The sequence below is a fragment of the Oratosquilla oratoria genome, chromosome 6, assembly GCF_046742065.1.
Source record: "Oratosquilla oratoria isolate Oo_2021 chromosome 6, ASM4674206v1, whole genome shotgun sequence".
Taxonomy (NCBI): domain Eukaryota; kingdom Metazoa; phylum Arthropoda; class Malacostraca; order Stomatopoda; family Squillidae; genus Oratosquilla; species Oratosquilla oratoria.
Window position 1 is genome coordinate 84074402 of NC_134782.1, and position 23926 is coordinate 84098327.

Consider the following 23926-nt stretch of genomic DNA (forward strand, 5'->3'; position numbering starts at 1 on the left):
TGGAGGGGAGGAGGCTGGGCTTTGAGAGTTGGCCGTCATGAAGATGTCAGACTCGAATGTGGCTTCCTCTTCTTGCGGGGGGCCCAGTCGATTCACCCTCCGAACCTTCGCGAGGACGTCCGAGAAGGAAGGTGGGACCACCATCGAGGATTCCGACTGGGAAACGGGAGGGGAAAGGGAGCGTGCCCCCCCCCCCCTACGGCGCTGTGGACATCGTCGTCGGCGTAGGAGGGGTCGGCACGCTACCATCCTCGTCACTGATGGGTTCAGGGGGGGGGGGGGGGCTGAGCAAGTGGAAGCTGGTCGATGGGGCCCCTTGGGGGCGGTGACTCCTCACGAGCTTCCGTGCGGTGCACGAACCGCGCTTAAGAAGCGCGGAAAAATTCCCGTTGGGCCTCCATCTGTTCCTTCAACGTAGTGACGAGTGAACAGAGAGTGGGGACGAGGTCCGGGGAATGTCCGCTTGGTGAGTCCCGCCTGGGTGCGGATGGTCCGGGAGACGCTCCTTTGTCCGTGGGGGGGGGGGAGGTTCCGGGCAGCGTCGCGGGGCCGGCGGACGCATCCGGGAAAAATCTCGTACCCGGGGGGGTTCGCGGGGGCCAGAGGCGCGTGCCCGTCGAAGCTAACCACCCTGTGGGAAGGAACAGGAGACAATTTGGCCTGAGACTGACTCGGGGCGGCTATTGTACAACCTTTCCGTTTACTACGCTTAGGAGGGGGGAGACAACTGCCCGCGTCCTCCGCCGACGTAGCATGCCTTCTCTTTGTGTCGGGTGAGGGGGGAAGCCATCTTCCCTGCCCATGTACTGTGGACGTCGTCGCCGTCGTAGCTGGCGCCTGTCCGGTCAGCGAGAAACACCGCGTCTGCAACCTCGTCCCCGATCTCTGTCCTCGTGAGCAAAGGGCATGGAAAGGTCACCGTTGATCACCCGGCTCTTCCTACGGTGGGTGTTGTGCGTACTGCGGGATTCCTGAGTAGAAGAGACTAAGGGGCTCTTTGTCTTTGAACCCGGGTTCTTTGTCCGTGCCGGCGTCGAGTTTCCGGGATGCGTCGGGGGCAAGCCGCAAGCGACCACATCCGGGAAAAAAGTCATACAGGAGCGGTAGCTAGCGGTGGCCTGAGGCGCATGTCCGTCTATGCTAACCGTCCTGGTTGAAGGAAGAGGACAACTTGGCCTGAGAATGACTACTACGCTTGGGAGGAGCGACTGTCGAGGTTCCGGGATGGGTCGAGGGCAAGCCGCAAGCGACCTCATCCGGGAAAATCTCGTACAGGAACGGTAGCTAGAGGTGGCCTGAGGCGCATGTCCGTCTACGCTAACCGTCCTGGTTAAAGGAATAAAGGACAACTTGGCTTCCTGTCTACTTCGCTGCACAGTAGTCGGAAACCATCATTTTGTGCGCAAAAATAGATATCCATATTTATTCACTCTGTATCATACACTAACATCCAAATAGTACATTTATCTATATTATGAAACATAATGTATAACCTACTTCTTCCCCATATTTTGAGAAAATGGCATTTAAACAACTAAAAATTGCGTCTTGCTGTGACACAGGTGACAAATCCCCGCTCACCTCCGTTTTCTTTGCTTGTCAACAGTGTAAACAGTGCAATGACTTTTTTCATGTAATAATAATAATAATGATAATGAATATGATTGAAGGTATTATTTACAATTTCTTTTATCATACATTTTATCCTTTAAAATCATAATAAACAGTAACTATAACATCATTAGCACATAAAAAAAATATTAGTGTAGCAATGACAGCTATTGTAGTGAAAATTGGTGTGTTAAACTCCATAGGTTTTTGCTCAACGTTTTAGCAATTCCGACTACTGTGCGCCGTGGAGGAGGGAGAGAATTGCTCGTCTCCTCTGAAGCCGTAGTCCGCCTTCTCTTGTTTTTGGGGGGTGAAGAGGGAAGCCATTTTCTATGCTTGTGCACCTTTTCCCCTGCATGTGCTTTCCTGTGAACATGAAAGTACACGGAACACCGACTATCATCTCACTGAATGCACGTCTCACACGGGGATGAAGGTGAACACTTAAGAGCCATACACTTGAAACACCAAATGTGAGGATCCACTTGGGCTGGCGGTAAGGGGGGTGAGACAAAGGTATCTCCCTTTGGCGAAGGGACACAACCTATCTTGAACCAACAATACTGGAACCAGATTCCATACCTACAGTGAAGGGTAGGATACCCGGTGGCGGTTAAGGGAATAATACAGGAAATGGAGAAGCACTTAATAATTCCAGGACACAGGATGGTGTAGGGAAAACCCCGATGAAATTGAAGGACGACGAACTCCTTAGCGTCCTGGGAGTGAGCTGGCGACAATCGAAGCGGGTTGCCTGATTTTTGGCCCAAATGTAAACATAGAACCGTTGAGTGATTAAAGGTTCGCTGCCGCGCTAATAATGGAGTTTGACTGAGAATCGGCCCATTAAGGGGGAAACCGATAAAAACTAAACATGTATAGTAGAGAGATGTTAACGCGGTCACTACTGCGAAGAGAATGGTTATAATGTGCGAGACTTGTGGTGGAGGGCAAGGGCCCCTCCCCTTGCCCCAATGGGGCCCCTTACTGAGGATAAGCGTTGCCCAGACCCACAGAGTGAGGATTTTAATTTCGCAGTAGAAATGTTCGCGCTACGCGAAGGTATCCTAGTGTAAGGAGTACCGAAGAGTTTGTATTCTTCGGAACAAAAGTCAATTCAGAAAGGGACCTCAGAGTAATCATCTCAAGTGACTTGACACCTGATAAATATGTCAATAAATTATTTGGAGATACATATACCAAGGCTTTTTCCCCCTTACAAAGGAGGTAGCCAAAAAGGAAAAGGCATAAAATCATTTCCACCCATTCCATCCCTGAACACACTCCACACCCCTCCACCCTCCCTCTTACCTTAGCACCTCCTGGATGATGGGTCATCACTGCACCTTGTCCACTGCCCTGGGTCAGAAGCAGTGTCGCAAGAACACAGCACATCCACAGCAAGGCCGCTTCATTAAATCGGCGACCCCCCCTCTCCGTCCCCCCATTGCATAAAAGGAGAAGACGGGGAGAAATCCCTTCGGGTTGTGTCAAATTTTGCTCACACATACTACCTCACCCCCCTTATAATTTGTTAAGGTCAATGAAAGTGGCCTGCGACTACATAGATGAGGAGATGGTTAAAAAAAATAGTTGTTACACTGATAAGACCTAAACTGGAATATGCTGCAACACTATGGGCACCTAGCACAAAGAAGAACATAAGAAAGTTATAAAGAATACTAAGAGGAGCAACAAAGATGGCACCTACACTGACAAAACTGATATACGGATAAAGATTGGAAAAATTGCATTTGTCATCACTAGAACAGAGAAGAGAAAGAGGCGATTTGTTGACCATTTTCAGAATTATGAAAGGGATGGAAATTCTCGACAAAGATGACTTATTATAACGGGACAGAAGAGAAACAAGAGGACACGAAAAGAAACTAAAGACAGCTACAGAAGAGACCTGAAAAAGAATAGCTTCCCACATAGAGTGATTGATGTATGGAACAAGCTGAACGGAGAAACAGTGAATGCCAAAACTAAAAACGATTTTAAGAATAAACTGGATGTGGAGAGATACAAAAATGGGTCACTACGAGCATAGCTCTCGTCCTGTAAAATTCAACTAGGTAAATACATCTTTCCCAGTTTCACCTTCATCCACATTAACCTTGAGGAAACCTCCTTCCACTCCACAACACATTTTCCTATCTCTTCACTTACTAGTATAGCCACCTCTTCTCTCCCTTGCCCCCTCTCCAATCCTGAGAACCTCCCAAATACACTCCCAAACTCACACTCGCCCTTCCCTCTCATCTTAGTTTCACTCAAAGCTAACACATCCATCTTTCTTCTCATGAACATACTACCTATCTCTTCCCTCTTACTCTCATCTGTACCACATCCACGCACATTAAAAGACCCAAACCTTAGGGTGCTGGTTGGAAAACTCCTAGACCCTCTTATGCCTTTACTTTTTTTAGAAACGTCTCCTGTGGGGCTACAGGGAGAAGGATGCCTGGTCCCAATCCCCATCCCGTTTTTCTCGCCTCTTACGATCCAAGTGGGAATACTTGGTGGCAGCATTCTTTTCCCCCCACCACAGGGTAGTCTTAACTAACCATAAAATATCTGGTATGTTAACATTCTTATAATCATTAATTTACAACCTGTAAGAAAATATACAATCTTCATTCACATAAGTTACATTTCATTTCCTTGTCCTACCTCCTGCATTATCATACCCTCTTTTCACTTTCAGCACTATTTCTTCAGTCTCTATTATTCTTACTCTTTCCTCTTGTGTACAAGTTTGGAACACTGCACTTGTGTCTGCATTGTACTAGCAGCTGCTAGTGGTCAGCTCTAATGTGGAAATGTGGAGGAAATACAGTTACACTAAGTGTAACCGAATTGCCTTGCCTGATCTCATAATGCTAATAACTGCTTTCACCTCATCTTTTCTTTGAATCCATCTAGCTGGTACACATCACTGGTCCCAACTATCCAATAAAACACATAAATAAAACCAGTGAATGCAGAGATACAAAAACTGGTCACTACAAGCATAGCTCTTGTCCTGTAAAATACATATACATACATACATATACCAAGGCTTTTTCCCCCTTCCAAGGGAGGTAGCCAAAAAGGGGAAGGCACAAAAACACTCCCACCCATTTCATCCCTAAATACACTCCACACCCCTCCCACCCTTCCTCTCATCTGAGCACCTCCTGGATGACGGGTCATCCCTGCACCCTGCCCACCGCCCTGGGTCAGAAGCAGTGTCGCAAGACACAGCACATCCACAGCAAGGCCGCTTCATTTAATCGGCAACCCCCCCTCTCCGTCCCCCTTTGCATATAAGGCGAGGACGGGGAGAAATCCCTTCGGGCTGCGTCAAAATTTACTCACACATACTACCCCACCCCCAACCCCCAGCCCATTCCTCCTCATGCAGTCACAACATCATCCATATACAACCATTCTCCACTCACCTCTGTCTTCCGTCCTCTCCCTTCCTTCCTCAACAGACATTCCCCTCTTCCCCAAAGCCCCCTTCACCCCATCCATCCACCTCATCCTAGGACGTCCCCTCATGTTCACTCCCTCCACATCTGCCTTCCATACCTCTTTCACTAGTCTTTCTTCACTCATTCTTTCCATGTGTCCAAACCATCCTAATATTCTTTCATCAACCCTATCTCCCAAATCCTTTTTCACCCCTGTTCTCCTCCTCACCTCCTCATTTCTCACTCTATCCAGCCTAGTAACCCCCATCATACTTCTCAGACACCTCATCTCAAACACATTCAAACTCCTTCTCTTATGTTCCATGTTTCTGCCCCATACAGTGCTGTTGGCACAATCACTCCTTCATACAGTCTCCTCTTCGCATCCATTCCCAAATGTCTATTCCTCATTACACTCTTTAAACCACCAAGGCATTTACTCGCTTCTCTCAATCTACATTCTACCTCCACCTTCACTCCACCTTTTCCTGCTACACTTGCACCCAAGTATCTAAAACTATCCACTTCCTCCAGTCGCTCTCCCTTAATGTTCACTTCCAGTCTACTACCACTTTCACCCCTTGTACATCTCATCACCTTACTTTTACCCACATTTATCTTTAGCTTTCTTCTATCACATACTCTCCCAAACTCTGCCACCAGCTTCCTCAATCCCTCCTCTGACCCTGCCACAAGCGCAGTGTCGTCCGCAAACAACAGCTGGCTCACCTCCCACTTTTCTCCATTTTCTTTAACCATCTCCAATCCCTGATCCACTACCCTAGCATTCACCTCTCGCACCACCCCATCCATGTATAAGTTGAACAGCCAGGGCGACATAACGCATCCTTGACGAAGTCCCACCCCTACTTCGAACCATTCACTCTCTCCATTTCTAATCCTAACACATGCTCTACTACTCTCATAAAAACTCTTGACAGCTCCCAAAAGCTTTCCTCCTATCCCATAAATCTGCATAACCTCCCACAGTGCCTTTCTGTCTACCCTATCATAAGCCTTTTCCAGATCCATAAAAGCCCAAAAAACATCCTTCCCCTTTCCTATAGCTTTCTCACATATCTGTCTTACCACAAAGATCTGATCTACACAACCTCTACCCGTCCTAAATCCACACTGTTCCTCACCAATAACTCCTTCTGTTCCTCTCCTAATCCTCTCAATTAAGATCCTCCCATAAGCCTTCCCTACTACACTCAACAGGCTAATCCCTCTGAAATTACTACATTCACACTTGTCCCCTTTTCCCTTGTAAAGAGGAACTATACAGGCACTTCTCCAGTCCTCCGGTACTCTACCCTCTCTCCAGCAAACATTAAATAACCTCACCAACCAGTCCACCATCACTGAACCTCCCTTTTTCAGACATTCTGCATGGCATCCTGTAAAATACAACTAGATAAATACTTAACATTATCAGGTTACACACAAATCCAACGTCTCACCTTTGATCTGCAAATCCCCATGCTAGGTATCGCATGTATGTCCGTGGGATGAGAGTCTTGTTCTGCTCAACTGCTAAAACCATTTTGTCCTGGGCAATTATCTGACCCACAGCACTTTTCACTTCTAATAAAATAAGATTATCATACATTAGTCAACTCATAAAGAAAGCAACAACAAAAACAAAAGAAAATCCTTTATGGTTAACAAAAAACTACTTGCAATCCTATAATATGCTATCAAACAGTCTATACAGAAAATGAAAAATTATAATAGAATCATCATACCTAATAATGCAACAGGGAAACAACTTGTGAGAATTACCTACAATATTAAGGTGTGTATATGGACAAAACTAAACTTGAAATTCACCTTTAACTGGTTGCATGGAAGGCTTCAGGTTGTCTAGATTATGGAAGAAAACTTTTTCTATGGGAGTAACTGATGGAGCTTGGGAAAGAGGTCCAGCATCAATAATGGAAGTTCTCTGACCTGCTAGCTTCTTAGAGGGGTGTGGCTTTTTGAACAGCTGTTTGGGAATCTGACCAAAATTGTTGATAAATCCAATGGTGGCATTCTTCTTCAGAGGGTCTTCAATACTGTAAAGTTAATGGAGATATATAGTTAGTAGACTGGTTGTGATATTATGTTTAGTTAACTATATTTACTTAATACACAGGATAGGAGCTATGTTTATGGTGTCCATCTGAGAGACCAGAGTTAACATGTTGATTCTTTGTCCAATCTGTGTCAACAATTGTCAAACCTGGCTCTAAATTCATTCATGTTGTGTGCCTTGATTTTTTCCCTTCAATCTATTCCACAAAATAATACATTTGTATGGAAAATTGCATATTTACATCTTATAAAAGTTTTCTTAATTTTTTTTGCAATCTCCCAATAACAGGATGCAACAAATCCACCCCAACAAAACATTTGCACATGGAAAATACTTCTCCCCATAGAACATTACATGAAAATGAAAAGTAGTTCTATAGAGCCCTCAACATTACTCAGTGCAAAGTAGATTACTTGGAAAAAGAAACTAATGAAACAGAGCGCTTTCGTATATTACATCTTCAGCACTCTGCTTCGTTAAGTTTCTTTTTCCAAGTGGTCTACTTTGCATAAGTGAACACACATACCCGTGTTCTTATTAGCATACACAACTAAATGAAAAACCACCAGCATTTTACTTAAACATCTAGAACAACCTACCACTTGCATCATACAACACATCAATACAAAAACACACACACTCTAATAAAAAAACATGCACTTTTAGACCCACCACCCAGGTCTCTACATTATTAAATCCCTACAGACATTATCTTCACTGAAAAAACCCTCCCAAAATAAGAAATATATCTTCCTCGAGTGAGTTATAGACCAATCTAGTAGCTGTTGCCAGATAGCTAGGAGCTATGTCTCCTGCAAGAAAGACAGGGTAATGGAGGTGATGATGTTCACCAGTTTTAATGATGGGTGGTCCAGTGATTATTCTTCCTGATGTTCATGTTGTAGGATCATCATCTGCATGCACTTGTTATTGGTCCCTGCAAAACACTATCAACACGAACATCAACTTAAAACTATACATGACTATATATGGCATACAAACCTGTATATATCAACATTGCCCTCATAAAAGAGATGGTGGAAAACATTGACTGCATCAACAGCAGGTGGACCATGTTGTTTGTAGCCAAATATCAAGTCAATCCACTCATGAAGATGAGTTGAAACATAGTCACATTCAAGGGCAGCACGATGTAACCTGATAAATTCCCTGGCATCACCTCGAGCCCATGGGGGAAGAACTACATCATCCAGCTGGGTTCCATTTTGCTTGCAACCTAGATGAATAACAATACTTTCACTTATGAAAGGAATACTGTTCTCCATATAGGTATATATGCTCACTATACAAGGAGTCACACAGCAGTTCCTCAGTTCTCAATTATGGCTCCTACAAGATTTGAAAGTAAATGTACACAAAAGGTGATGATCTGTTCAAGGGGTGAAGGTGACAGTGGGCTGGAGGGAAGTTTAAAAGGTGAGAGGCTGGAGGAAGTAGAGAGTTTTAAGTATTTGGGGTCACATGTAGCAAGGAATGGAGGTTGAAGCAGAAAGTGCCTAACCATGTATGAGACAATATGTTTAAGAAGTACTGTGTTAATACAAGGATGAATTGTGTGAGAAATGTGATATAGAAATAGATAGGGTAAAGGAAACATGGACTGGAGGTGAAGCTTTTATTCCTGACATTTCGTCTATCGACTTTCTCAAAGGAATGAGCATACTAGATACATACAGAGTTTATATACACGCCTTACGGCTCAAGGGGGTATGCGAGCGTATAACGCTGTGTTCTGATTGGCCCGCTGAGACCGCCAATCACGAAGCGCTATACTCGCTGAGGATTTGGCCCAGGTGAAGCTCCCAGCCTTATTGTTGATATTTGGACGAGTGGTGATGTAAGCAGCTTCTATAGATTTTCTGGTCTTCTTATCCATACCTTCGTGTAGAATCTCGGCTCGGTTCCATTGTGGGAGGTGCCCAGATTCGTCAACATGCACCACCATTGCGTTGGTGAGTCTATGGTGACGGAGGTCGGCCTTATGCTCCCTGATTCTAGTGTCAAGCCCCCTCTTAGTCTCTCCATAGTATGCTTTATCGCATGATGTGCATGGGATCTTATATACGACGCTGTCTTTACTCCCCCTCATCTTAGTCCCGCTTTTTATTATGTCACCTAATCGAGGAGGACCCTCGCCCGCCAACAATGAGGGGTCTTCCCAAGACCCACAAACCAGGGGTCCCCATGAGGCCTATCACATCAGGGATTGGCAGTGCCCCCCACCGACTAGCGAAAGTTTTGGCCAAGCCCCTATCTAAAGCCATGGGATCCATAAGTGGATCTCATCTAAGAAATTCAGAGGACCTGCTACGCAGATTAAAGGGGACAAGCATGAGGTGCAAGAAAATGGCCAGCTATGATGTGAAATCCTTATTCACACAAGTTCCCACAGATGGCGCTCTGGAGGCAGTGTGGAGAGTGGTCATCAACATGGACGAGGAGGAGTTGCCGCTGCCCAGGGGAGACTTCATGAAGCTGGTATCCATGTGCGTAAACTTTGGTTCATTCACCTTCGAGGGAGAGGAGTTTCTTCAACACAGTGGCCTTGCAATGGGGTCACCTCTGAGTGCCGTGGCTGCTTGCCTCTTCATGGAGGTCCAAGAGAAGGACCACTACTCTCATATCATAGGAAGGAGGGCAATATGGCTCAGGTACGTGGACGATGTACTTATAATCGCTCCGAACAGGACAGACCTGGATGACGTCAGGAGTCAATTAAATAGAGTGAATCCGCAGATCCAATTCACTATAGAAGAGGAAGAAGAGGGAAAGCTTCCGTTTCTGGATACCCTGTTAATAAAGACAACTGAGGGCCTCCTATTCAGGGTTTACAGAAAGCCTACGAACCGTGACGACTTCATACACTACCTGTCGGCACACAATGAGAGGACGAAAAAGGGGGTAGTCATGGGCTTCTTCCTGCGTGCCTACAGGATATGCAGCGAGGAATTCCTGGAGGAGGAAATCGAATACATCATCGCGGCCTTCTTGAAACTTGGCTACCCCAAGGGCTTAGTCCTGAGCCTAAGACGAAGAGCGGAAGAAATAATCCACACAAGCAGGTTAAGAGAAGGCAACGCCACCACAAAAACATCGTACATGGCGCTTCCTAACTCTGAGAAGGTAGGAGACATTATTAGAATGCACAGGAGCACGGAAGTAAAAGCAGCCGTAACATCGGGAACGAAGATCGGTGACATAATAAAAAGCGGGACTAAGATGAGGGGGAGTAAAGACAGCGTCGTATATAAGATCCCATGCACATCATGCGATAAAGCATACTATGGAGAGACTAAGAGGGGGCTTGACACTAGAATCAGGGAGCATAAGGCTGACCTCCGTCACCATAGACTCACCAACGCAATGGTGGAGCATGTTGACGAATCTGGGCACCTCCCACAATGGAACTGAGCCGAGATTCTACACAAAGGTATGGATAAGAAGACCAGAAAATCTATAGAAGCTGCTTACATCACCACTCGTCCAAATATCAACAATAAGGCTGGGAGCTTCACCTGGGCCAAATCCTCAGTGAGTATAGTGCTTCCTGATTGGCGGTCTCAGCGGGCCAATCAGAACACAGCGTTATATGCTCGCATACCCCCTTGAGCCGTAAGGCGTGTATATAAACTCTGTATGTATCTAGTATGCTCATTCCTTTGAGAAAGTCGATAGACAAAATGTCAGGAATAAAAGCTTCACCTCCAGTCCATGTTTCCTTTACCGTGTCTATACAACTTGTTCACATGGATTTTCAGAAATAGATAAACTTCATTATAAAGCAACTCACCCTTTCATCCACTTAAAAAAATTACAGAGCCAATAAACAGTACATCCCATTACACAATCCTATTGAAGCTTCAGTTCACCACAAACCATTACTTTTGAACACTACAGAGAAATGGTATAATAAAACCTCACTACTCACCGAGGTCAAATCTGTTGGAATTCATAAGGAATTCAGGTAGGTAGAAGAACTCTGGAATTATTTCTTTGACATCAGCCATGTTATTCTTGGAGGCAGACAGCCATGCTTCACGCATGCTGTGGAACATTCGATCTGCCAAGTCAAAGTGGCCACCCTGTGAACATAAAAGAAATCATCAATGACTCAGAAAAATAAAATGAAAACCACACCTCTCTGTTGGCTGTCATATGCCCTCAGATCTATGAAAGCCAAGACATCCTATTCCATTACCAAATTTTTTTGCACATTTGTCTTACTGCAAAAACTATACATATCATCATCCTTTCATAAGCCCACACTGATTTTCCCCCAATTATTTCCTGTTTTCCCCTCCTTAACCCTTCAATTAACACCCTCGCATACACCTTACCAACTACACTTAACAGAATGGTACCTTTAAAATTACTACATTCCTTCTCACTCCTTTTCCCTTGTATTTACCTAGTTGTATTTTACGGGATGAGAGCTACGCTCGTAGTGACCCGTTTTCATATCTCTCTGCATCCAGTTTATTCTTAAAATCTTGTATAGTTTTGGCACTCACTGTTTCTCCATTTAGTTTGTTCCAGACATCAATCACTCTATGAGGAAAGCTATTCTTTTTCAAATCTCTTCTGTAAATGTCCTTCTTTAGCTTCTTTTCGTGTTCTCGTTTCTCTTCTCTCTCATTTTAATAAGTCATCTCTATCAAGAATTACTATCCCTTTCATAATTCTGTTCCAGAGTTGATAGATGTAATTCATCCAATCCTTGTTTGTATTTCAAATCTGAAAGTGTAGGTGCCATTTTTGTCACCGCTCTTTAAATTCTTTCTAATTTTCTTATGTTTTTTTTTGTGCTAGGTGCATGCTAGGTGCCCACAGTGTTGCAGCATACTCAAATTTAGGTCTTATCAGTGCAACCACTATTTTCTTTACCATTTCTTCATCCATGTAGTCGAAGTTAAGTCTCTCCAATTAATCTATTGACATGTTTATCAGGTGTCAAGTCACTTGAGATAATCACTCCCAGGTCCTTTTCTGAGTCGATTTTTTTGACTTCCTTGGTACCAATTTTATATTGACCCGATATTCTATTTTTGCTTTTTCCAAATTCCATTATACTACATTTTTTAATGTTAAAGTTCACTTCACATTTCTGACTCCATTCCCATATTTTGTACAGGTCTTCTTGTAGTGATCTGCAATCTTCTTCTGTGCTTACTCTCTTGAGTAATTTGGCATCATCAGCAAAGAAGTTCATGTAACACTTCACTCCCTCATCCATATCATTTATGTATATGGCAAACATTAAAGGAGCCAATACAGAGCCTTGTGGGACACCACTTATCACATCTTCCTAGTTCGAATTTTTGTCTCCAAGTACCACTCTCATTTTTCTCCCACTCAAGAAATCCTTCATCCATTCCAGTAGCTTACCTTGTATTTCTATTATTTCAATTTTTTTATTAACTTTTTATGTGGTACTTTGTCAAAAGCTTTCTGCAAGTCCTAGAAGGCTCAATCTGCCCAGCCATCTCTTTCTTGTATTATCTCAATTAATCTCGAGTAAAGACATATTAAGTTTGTGGTACACGATCTTCCACTTCTAAAGCCAAATTGTTTAGGGTTTAATATTTTATTCTCTTCAAAATGTTTGATCCATTTGTTTCTGATAACCTTTTCCCATATTTTTGCTACTGTGCTTGTAAGGGATACTGGTCTGAAGTTTATAGGATCCTCTTTGTTTCCTCCTTTATATAATGGTACTATGTTTGCATCTTTCTAATTTTGCAGTACCTTTCCTTCTTTGAGTCAATTCGTCTATACACTCTTTCAGTATACAATTTGCAATTCCATCCAGTCCATGTGATTTCCTAAAATCTAGGGTTTTTTTATTTGGTCTCTCATTTCTTTGTGTTACCTTCACTTGCCTTGGTGGATTAAAAAGTGTAATGAGAAATAGACATCTGGGAATGGATGCTAAGAGGAGGTTATATGAAGGAGTGATTGTGCCAACAGCAATGTATGGGGCAGAAACATGGAACATGAGAGAGGAAGAGAGGAGTTTGAATGTGTTTGAGATGAAATGTCTGAGAAGTATGATAGGGGTTACTAGGCTAGATAGAGTGAGAAATGAGGAAGTGAGGAGGAGAACAGGGGTGGAAAAGGAGCTGGGAGATAGGGTTGATGAAAGAGTATTAGGATGGTTTGGACACATGGAAAGAATGAGTGAAGAAAGTTTAGTAAAAGAAGTGTGGAAGGCGAAGGTGGATGGAGTGAATATGAGGGGGCGTCCTAGGATGAGATGGATGGATGGGGTGAAAAGGGGCTTTACAAAAGAGAGGAATATCTGTAGAAGAAGGACGGGAGAGGACAGAAGATAGGGGTGAATGGGGAAGGGTTGTGTATGGATGAGGCTGTGATGCATGAGGGGGAGTGGGTGGGGGATGGGGGGAGGAAGTATGAGAAAAATTTTGACATAGCCCGAAGGGATTTCTCCCCGTCTTCTCCTTTCCTGCATGAGGGGACAGAGAGGGGGGGTCGCCGAATTTATGAAGCGGCCTTGCTGTGGATGTGCTGTGTCTTGCGACACTGCTTCTGACCCAGGGCAATGGACAGGATGCAGGGATGACCCGTCATCAAGGAGGTGCCAAGATAGGAGGGAGGGAGGAGGGTGGAGGGGACTGGAATATATGGGAAATGAAATGGGTGGGAGTGATTTCTATGCCTTTTACTTTTTGGCTACCCCCCGTGTAAGGGGGAAAAAGCCTTTTGGTATATGTATGTATGTATGTATGTACCTTTACTTCTTTCGTTTTTGGGGATCTTTCTCATTGTCCATCTTCCCAAATTTGTGAGCTCTCAACTGTAAAAACAGACCTGAAATGTCTGATCATAACTTCTGCCATTTCTGTGTCACCTATATATTCTTTGTCTCCACACAGTTTTACAATTTTGTGTTTGTCTTTTAATCTATCATTTACATATCTATAAAAGAGTTTCGGATGATTCTTACATTTGTCTATAATATCTCTTTCATAGTTTCTTTTTTCTTTCCTGCATATATTCACATATTCATTCCTAAATTTCATATATGTTTGCCATTTGTATTTTTTTTGTATTTTTTTGTCTTTTCCAGGCTCTCTTCTGTCTTTAACCTCACTGCACCTTTTATTATACCAACACTTTATATAAATCCCTTTTTGTTTCTCCTTTGGTACATATTTATTAATTCCTTCCTTGTACTTTTCTTTAAAATGTTCCATTTGTCTTCCATCTTTGTTTCCTCTTTGGAGAATTTATCCCAGTTTGTGTTTTGGATTTTTTTTTTTTTTTTTAAGTTTTACAAAATCTGTTTTGTTGTACATTAACCTTTCTTCTCTATGTTTTTCATTCCTTCTTCAATCTTTTTGTTCTTTTAATTCAAACTCTATTAATATATGGTCACTCTTTCCAATTGGTGTCTTACACTCCATTTTGTTCACATGCACTCTTCCAATCCACTGGTACACTTCCTTTTCTTGTACAAACATTAAACAATGTCACCAGTCATTTGCCTACAAGTACTTTACTTTTGGTCAGACATTCAACATAAAAATCATCTGACCCAGGTGCCTTTCCAGGTTTCATCTCTCTCAATGCTATTCGCACCTCCATTTCTGCTTGGGCTTTGTCATTCTTCTCTCCAACCATAATAATTTTCCTAGAATTTCCTACTGGCAAAATCCAACCATCCCCATCTTCCCTACATTCAATAGTTCCTTGAAATACTCTACCCATCCCCTACTTACTGTCTTTACTTCTATTAACATTTGTCTGTCTCATCCTTTTACCCTCTCTTCTCTCCAGTTGACTCACCTCCGCACACTCTTTCACTTCTTTCCAAAACATTTAATTTATTTTCCTACACCATGTCCCAATTTTTAATCAAACATCTGCCTGACCTCACATAGAGGGTTAGAAATGGACAGAGAGCCCAGGTATAGAAATATAATGAAAAATAGAGATATTAATGACATTTAGGATGAATTATAGAGCTCAAGAGTATAAAATATTGTACAAAGAAGTAGCTCTGCTAAGGAAAGCCAATGAGGAGAATAATAGGGAGATAGATGACTTAAAAAAGGAATTAGATAAATTAAAGTGAGAAAATGAAAGGTTGAAAAGTGAAGATATAAATAGGAATGAGGCGTTAAAAAAGGAGATAAAAGATCAAATGCAAGCAGTGATTGAAAAGGTGGATGAAAAAAGAAAAGAAAATGACTTACAGGAAATAAACAAACAGCGGAAAGTTGAACTGGAATGTCAAAATGTATCCTTTAAAGAAATAATGGAGCAACAGGTCACAGAGAATACCAAGGAAACGGTGATCCAAGTAATTAAAGAGAAAGGAAACTTAGTTAGGGACACAGTGGATAAAAAAAGATGCATTGTAATATACAGCATTAAAGAGAAGCATGATGTACCTAGATATCAGAGGGAGGAGAAAGAGATTGCTAAGGAATTTCTGAAAGAATTACAAGTAGAAGGACAAGGTTTGAATAGGGAAATCAAGGAGACCTATAGAATGGGCAGACACTCTAAAGAAAAACAATACAGGCCACTGAAAGTAAAGCTTAGATCTCAAACAATTGCAGAGGAAGTACTATTTAGAACAACAAAATTAGCAAATTGTGAACAATACAAAAATATATGGATGAAAAAAAGAAACGAGTGAAGAAAATGAAAAAGAACTTAGAAACACAGCGAATGAAAACAAAAAACAAAAAAGAACTGAAACTGAAAAGTACATTTTTTTTTTTTGGAGAGTGGTGGGCCTGAGGCTGAGAAAATAGTATATAAGGTAAAAGGAAACAAAGCAGACAGAAAAAAAAATGAGGAGAAATTAAAAATAGCTTGTACCAATATAGATGGAAAAAATTCAGGAATGAAAGAATTAAATGATTAATTATCTGGCCTTAGAAAAACAAGACATAATGGGAATAGTGGAAACTAAATTAAAGTGTACCCTACCACCAAAAATTGTGGGACAAGGTTTATACAATTGTTGGACAATGAATAGAAAGGATAAACAGAGTGGAGTATCATTTTTGACTAATAAAGATTTAAATGTAACAAAAATAATTGAAGGAAAAAATAATGTAGAATCAATTACAAGTTGAAAGCAAACATATGAAGAGTAGAAAATTTGTAGTGGTGTATGTGCCACCCAAAACACAGTCCTGGACAAAAAGTGATCATTCCAAAATATTAGAAGATACAAAATATGAATTAACTAATATACTGAAGGACAGAGGAAATATAGTAATTATGGGTGACTTTATTTCAAAAGAAATATATTGGGAGGAAATAACAGTGATGGGTGAAGAGGAACTCTAGGGCAATAACCTGCTCAACATGACCATCGAACACACAATGACTCAGTGGATAAGGGAAAATACCAGATACAGAGGTAGTGAAGAACCATCTCCTCCTGATGTCCCTCATCTTATATTTTGTTTCCACCATCTTCACTCTATACCTCTTTTATGCTTCTCCATTTCTTCTTTACAACTACTCCTCGTATGATCACCTCTTTTATGACACCACTGCCCTCCCTTCTTTATTCCACCATTCACTGCCTTTTATTATGTTCCCACTCACCCTCCCCATCCCACACATCACCTTTGTGCATCTTAGCATTTTCTCCTTGAAATGTATCCATTCTTCCTTCACTCCCACCTCTACTTTATCTTTCACTACATTCCATACCTCTACTAGCTTCATCTGATAATTTTCTTTTTTGTTCTCATTCAATTTGCTCATTCTGAGTACCCCCACTGCCTCCCTCCCTGTAATTCTTTCTCCATTTCACCTCCACTTTTAATCTCCCTTCTTCCCCATTCCCACCCCCCATCCCCAAACCCCATCACAAGGGTATCATAAAAGGAAGACATGAACCCTCAGGAATGGTAGAGGATATGTTCAAGAAGGCAGCACAAAGAATAAACAGCAATGTGAAAAATATAATAATTCTTTTATAAGAAGAGACTCTCCTCTAAATCTAACACCAATATTAAATACGATGAAGCTCTGGTTCATATGAGTCCCCCTAAATAGTCCCTAAAATAGTAGATGATTGTAACCAGGTAGTCAATACCCAAATATGATAAAGTACAAAAGTGTTGATGACAGAGTATTGGGATGGTTTGGACACATGGAAAGAATGAGTGAAGAAAGATTAGTAAAAGAAGTGTGGAGGGCAGAGGTGTGGAGATGATGATTGATGATTTATAAAATTTTTGGCTCGAAGGCCAAGCGCCGGAAGAGGTGTGGAGAGTGAGCATGAGGAGAGAACCAAGGATGAGATGGATGGATTGGGTAAAAGGGGCTTTGGGAAAGAGGGCAATGACTGTTGAGGATGGAAGGAAGAAGACAGAAGATAGAGGTGAGTGAAGAATGGCTGTGTATGGATGATATTGGGATACATGGAAGGGAATGGGTGGGGGAGGGGGGGGGAGTGGTTGTGTGTGAATATTTTGACACAGCCTGAAGGGATTTCTCCCCATCTTCAATGTTAATGCATTTGGGGATGGAGAGGGGGTCGCTAATTAAATGAAGCAGCATTGCTGTGGATGTGCTGTGTCTTGCTGCACTGCTTCTGACCCAGGGTAATGGGTGAGATGCAGGGATAACCCGTCATCCAGGAGCCATGAAAAAAGGGATGGAAAGAGGGAAGGGTGGTGAATGGGGGTGGAATGGGTGGGGATGAAATGGGTGGGGATGAAATGGGTGGGGATGAAATGGGTGGGGATGAAATGGGTGGGAGTAGAACTATGCCTTTTGACTTTGGCTACCTCCCTTGTACGAGGGGAAAAAAAATTGATATATGTATGTACAAGTGTACAAGAGAAAAATACAAATTATTTATTCTTAGCCTGAACAGTTTATACAGTAATTGGTCCTTTATCTTGAAGCTTACATTTTCAAGTCATCTGTTGGTATCACTCAGAATTTCTACACTTCTATAAAAAACACAAATACTATACATACAGAAACAATTAAAATGGGTGTGACAATACAAACTAAGAACACAAAAACAATGAAGTTAACATAGTATTACAGTTTATATCCCCACTGAACTACATACATACATATACCAAAGGCTTTTTCCCCCTTACACGGGAGGTAGCCAAAAGACAAGGCATAGAAACCACTCCCACCCATTCCATCCCCTACATACTCCACTCCCCTTTACCCTCTTCCCTCCTTCTTACTTTGGCACCTCCTAGATGACAGGTCATCCCTGCATCTTGTCCACTGCCCATTGAACTAATGAAAGAATTACTACATAATTCTTCCTTTGTTTAAAAATTTCACATACTTATGGTGAAATTCATGGTAAAATATATTCCAGTGTTAACAGCACTTTAGTGTTAACTCAGTCCAAATGCTACACATACCTGTAGTCTGAGAAAGTCCTGTGTGAAGGGTTCCATGCGAACAAGATATGAAGACACAATCATGGCAGAGGAGTAGTGGGTTCCATAATGGTAAGGTGGTGTCTCCCCTGAAGGATCATCCCATTCACGGTAACGCTTTTTAAACTGCTCCAATCGATCTGGGGTCTAATCAGAAAATTATCATTGCAGTTACAACATAGAAATATAATTAAACTACCTAATAATCCTAATAATCTTGTTGGACTTCTGAAAGATTAAAACAAGGCTGGCTACCTTCTTCATAAGGGGGAAGAAAACTAACTTTTGCTAACTCGTTCACTCTTGCTCTAACTTGCTATCACTCACTCTCACTCGCAGAAAAAAAAATATATATATAAAAAGATATTATAGAAAATGTAAGGATCAACCTAAACTCTTTTACAGATATGTAAATGATAAATTAAAAGACAAACACGAAATTGTAAAACTGCGTGAAGGAGATAATGAATATATAGATGACATAGAAATGGCTGAAGATATGATCAGACATTTCAGGACTGTTTTTACAATTGAGAGCTCACAAATTTGGGAAGATGGACAACGAGAAAGATCCCCTAAAATGAAACAAATAAAGGTAACACAGAAAGAAATAAGAGACCAAATAAAAAAACCTAGATGTTAGAAAATCACATAGACTGGATGGAATTGCAGATTGGATATTGAAAGAGTGTATAGATGAACTAATGGATAAATTATACAAGATAATAGACTTTTCACTCAGAAGGAAAAGTACCGCAAAATCGAAAAGATGCAAACATTGTACCAATATATAAAGGGGGAAACAAAGATTCTACAAACTTCAGACCGGTATCCTTTACAAGCACAGTACCAAAAATATGTGCAAAGGTTATCAGAAATAAATGGATCAAATACTTTGAAGACAATAAAATATCAAACCCTAAACAATTTGGCTTTAGAAGTGGAAGATCATGTACCCCAAACTTAATATATTTTTGCATACATACATATACCAAGGCTTTTTCCCCCTTACAAGGGAGGTAGCCAAAAAGGAAAAGGCATAAAACCATTCCCACCCATTCCATCCCTGAATACACTCCATACCCCTCCACCCTCCCTCTTATCTTAGCACCTCCTGGATGACGGGTCATCCCTGCACCTTGTCCACTGCCCTGGGTCAGAGGCAGTGTCGCAAGACACAGCACATCCACAGCAAGGCCGCTTCATTAAATCGGTGACCCCCCCCTTTCTGTCCCCCCATGCATAAAAGAAGACAGGGAGAAATCCCTTTGGGCTGCGTCAAATTTTGCTCACACATACTACCTCACCCCCCATCACCCCGCCCATTCCACCTCATGCATCACATCATCCATATACAACCATTCTCCATTCACCCCTGTCTTCTGTCCTCTCCCGTCCTTCCTCAACAGACATTCCCCTCTTCCCCAAAGCCCCCTTCACCCCATCCATCCACCTCATCCTAGGACGTCCCCTCATGTTCACTCCCTCCACATCTGCCTTCCATACCTCTTTTACTAGTTTTTCTTCACTCATTCTTTCCATGTGTCCAAACCATCCTAATACTCTTTCATCAACCCTATCTCCCAATTCCCTTTGCACCCCCGTTCTTCTCCTCACCTCCTCATTTCTCACTCTATCTAGCCTAGTAACCCCCATCATACTTCTCAGACACCTCATCTCAAACACATTCAAACTCCTTCTCTCTTCCTCTCTTATGTTCCATGTTTCTGCCCCATACAGTGCTGTTGGCACATTCACTCCTTCATACAGTCTCCTCTTAGCATCCATTCCCAAATGTCCATTCCTCATTACACTCTTCAATCCACCAAGGCATTTACTCGCTTCTCTCAATCTACATTCTACCTCCACCTTCACTCCACCTTTTCCTGCCACATTTGCATCCAAGTATCTAAAACTATCCACTTCCTCCAGTCGCTCTCCCTTAATGCTCACTTCCAGTCTAGTGCCACTTTCACCCCTTGTACATCTCATCACCTTACTTTTACCCACATTTATCTTCAGCTTTCTTCTATCACATACTCTCCCAAAATCTGTCACCAACTTCCTCAATCCCTCCTCTGATCCTGCCACAAGCGCAGTGTCGTCAGCAAACAACAACTGGCTCACCTCCCACTTTTCTCCATTTTCTTTAACCATCTCCAATCCCTGACCCACTACCCTTGCATTTACCTCTCGCACTACCCCAACCATGTACAAGTTGAACAGCCAGGGCGACATAACGCATCCTTGACGAAGTCCCACCTTTACCTTGAACCACTCACTCTCTCCATTTCTAATCCTGACACAAGCTCTACTACTCTCATAAAAACTCTTGACAGCTCCTAGAAGCTTTCCTCCTATCCCATATATCTGCATAACCTCCCACAGTGCCTTTCTGTCTACCCTATCATAAGCCTTTTCCAGATCCATAAAAGCCCAAAAAACATCCTTCCCCTTTCCTATAGCTTTCTCACATATCTGTCTTACCACAAAGATCTGATCTACACCTCTACCCGTCCTAAATCCACATTGTTCCTCACCAATTACTCCCTCTGTTCCTCTCCTAATCCTCTCAATCAAGATCTTCCCATAAGCCTTCCCAACTACACTTAACCCCTTCCATACGGTGCCGCACACATAGGCGTCATGAGGAGCAAGTGGATTCGCGACGCTGCCATATCAGCGTCTTGATTATATTTATTGTAGTCGCCCCTGTGTTTTTACATTCTCCCAAATGCGCCCTGAATCCCATTCTCTGTGGTTTTCAAAATTCGCGGGTGAAAGAGAGAACGATCGATATAAGCGGCGACTATATTTTATGATGCGAATATTATTTCGTTACGTCATACGGCTGGCATTGGCTGCTGCCCGCGAGATTTAAGTCCCGTACTGAAGTGGTTAAGCTAATCCCTCTGAAACTACTACATTCACACTTGTCCCCTTTTCCCTTGTAAAGTGGAACTATACAGGCATTCCTCCAGTCCTCCGGCACTCTACCCTCTCTTAAACATTAAATAACCTCACCAGCCAGTCCACCATCACTGTACCTCCTTTTTTTAGACATTCTTCATGGCATCCATCCAGACCAGGTGCCTTACATGCTTTCATCATCTTAACAACTGCCTTCACTTCATCCTTCCTTATTTCTCCTCCATTTTCCTCACTCATCACTCTCATTTTCTTAGCATTTCCCACTGCAGCTATCTTTCCCTCCCTATATCCTTCACATTTAGCAACTCCCTAAAATATTCTGCCCATCTTCCCCTTACTGCCTTCTCTTCCATTATCATCTCTCCATCTGCACCTTTTACCTTTTCTTCTCTACTTGATTCGCCTCCTCTTCCTCTCTTAATTTCTTTCCAAAACATCTTTTTATTACTTTCAAAATTTTCTGTCATACTCTTACCCCACTTCACATCTGCTCTCCTCTTTGCCTCCTTTACCTTTTGCTTTACTTCTCTTTTCTTTTCTTTGTACCTCTCATATGACTCCCTCGTCCTATTTTGTAACCAATCTGTGAAAGCTCGCTTCTTCTCTTCTACAACCTTCTTTGTTTCCTCATCCCACCATTCACTACCCTTCCTTCTATTTCCTCCTGTCCTTCTTGTTCTACACACCATCCTTGCACACTTTGTGACTCCCTCCTTGAACCATCCCCATTCCTCCTCCACACCTAGCTCTACTCTATCCTTCACTCCCTCCCACTCCTGCTTCAGCTTCTTCTTGTACTCCTTCTCCTTTTCCTTTTCATTTAAAGAGTTCACTCTAAGCACCTCCCTACCTTTTGTCCCTTTCCTCTTTCTCCATCTATCCTCCACTCTCAACTTACCTTCCACCAAAAGATTATCTGATATTCCCCTACCCTCTCCCCTTAGCACATGTACATCCTTAACTCTGCCTATCATAGTCCTATTTACCACTACATAATCCATCAACACTCTATCTACCACCCTTCCCTCCACCACCCTCTCCCATGTGTACTTATGATTGACTTTCTTCTGAAACACTGTATTTGCTATCATCAAGTCTCTTTCTAGACACATTTCCACCATCAACTCTCCATTACGATTCTTTCCTGGAGCTCCACATTTCCCAACCACTCCATCAATTGGACCATTTCCTACCCTAGCATTAAGGTCTCCCAGTACTATTACATTGATATTTCTCCCTAAATCCTCTATGCACTCATTTAAATCTATCCAAAAGGCCTCCCTTTCTTCTACACTCTTCTCACTGCCAGGCCCATATGCACTTACAAAACCCACATCTCCTTTCCCAGTTTCACCTTCATCCACATTATCCTTGAGGAAACCTTCCACTCCATTACACGTTTACATATCTCTTCACTTTCTAGAATAGCCATCTTTCTTCTCACAAACATACTACCTATCTCAAAGGATTTACAAAGGCGGAGCATGCCGACAGGAGACCTTTTGGTCCATATCTAGGTCGGATGCAAAAAAAAAATCATAATAATAAAATAATAAATAAAAATTATAATACACTCACTATCCGAGTTACGAGCTGTGCGACTTATGTCCACCCGTACTTACGACCACATTCAGCAGATGCCTACATGCACATATGAGTTTACTGGTTCACTGTACGTTTGCACGTGGCGTCCAGCATCCCGTACGACAGTTACGGCAGCACAGCATCTCAACAAGGTTGTGCTGTCTGCCATAATTATGGTATTTCTACCATAATTTAGTGTGTGTCTACCATCTACCATACGATGTCTACCATATACCATAATTTTACTGGAATTGATATTATACCATATTTCGATTCCCAGTTCCCACCGATAATCAGGGCAGGTGGGAATGGTCAGAAAGAGCAGTTTTGCCAGATCGGTGATACACGCTTCCCCGAAAGCCAAGACAGAGAGTCGGTTTACAGTAGTCCTGCATTCGTACTTTTCATTCTGGTTCGAGTTCTCTATTGGTCGAAAGTCGAAAGCTGTAGTGTACGAACATGGATACAAATACCTTTAACCCAAGTCTATGATATTCCTGGAGTTCTGAAGTATAATATATTATATTCAATAAGACAATATATCTCACTGTACTATTCCATGCATAAAATATTTATTTGATGAAATAACGTTATGCTATGATTATCGTTCTTTTCTTATGAAGAGAGACCAAACGTTTTCACATGGGAGGCGACGATTGAGCCCAGTGCATAGAAGCGAATCTTGTACTTGTTTTCATGTACATTTGAGGGAATTATTTTAAATGTTATTAAGCCTTTATTACTTCAACCTCTTTTTATTAATCATGCGGATACCAACGGATCCCCCATGGTGCCTCACCAGACCTACTGCCTCTTTCCCTCGACCATAC

At 42.2% G+C, this 23926-nt stretch overlaps 1 protein-coding gene across 5 annotated transcripts in view; it reads right to left on the reverse strand.

Moving 5' to 3' along the window:
- bchs (WD repeat and FYVE domain containing 3 bchs) overlaps positions 1 to 23926 on the reverse strand; it is a 404566-nt gene that overhangs the window by 88045 nt on the left and 292595 nt on the right. For all 5 annotated transcript variants that reach the window (XM_076187465.1, XM_076187467.1, XM_076187468.1 and 2 more), the window contains exons 49-53: positions 18564 to 18728; positions 11102 to 11255; positions 8155 to 8389; positions 6906 to 7132; positions 6536 to 6659 (exon numbers count right to left, since the gene is read on the reverse strand). In XM_076187465.1, the coding sequence (XP_076043580.1) occupies positions 6536 to 6659; positions 6906 to 7132; positions 8155 to 8389; positions 11102 to 11255; positions 18564 to 18728 (905 nt within the window). The remainder of the gene's footprint in view (positions 1 to 6535; positions 6660 to 6905; positions 7133 to 8154; positions 8390 to 11101; positions 11256 to 18563; positions 18729 to 23926) is intronic.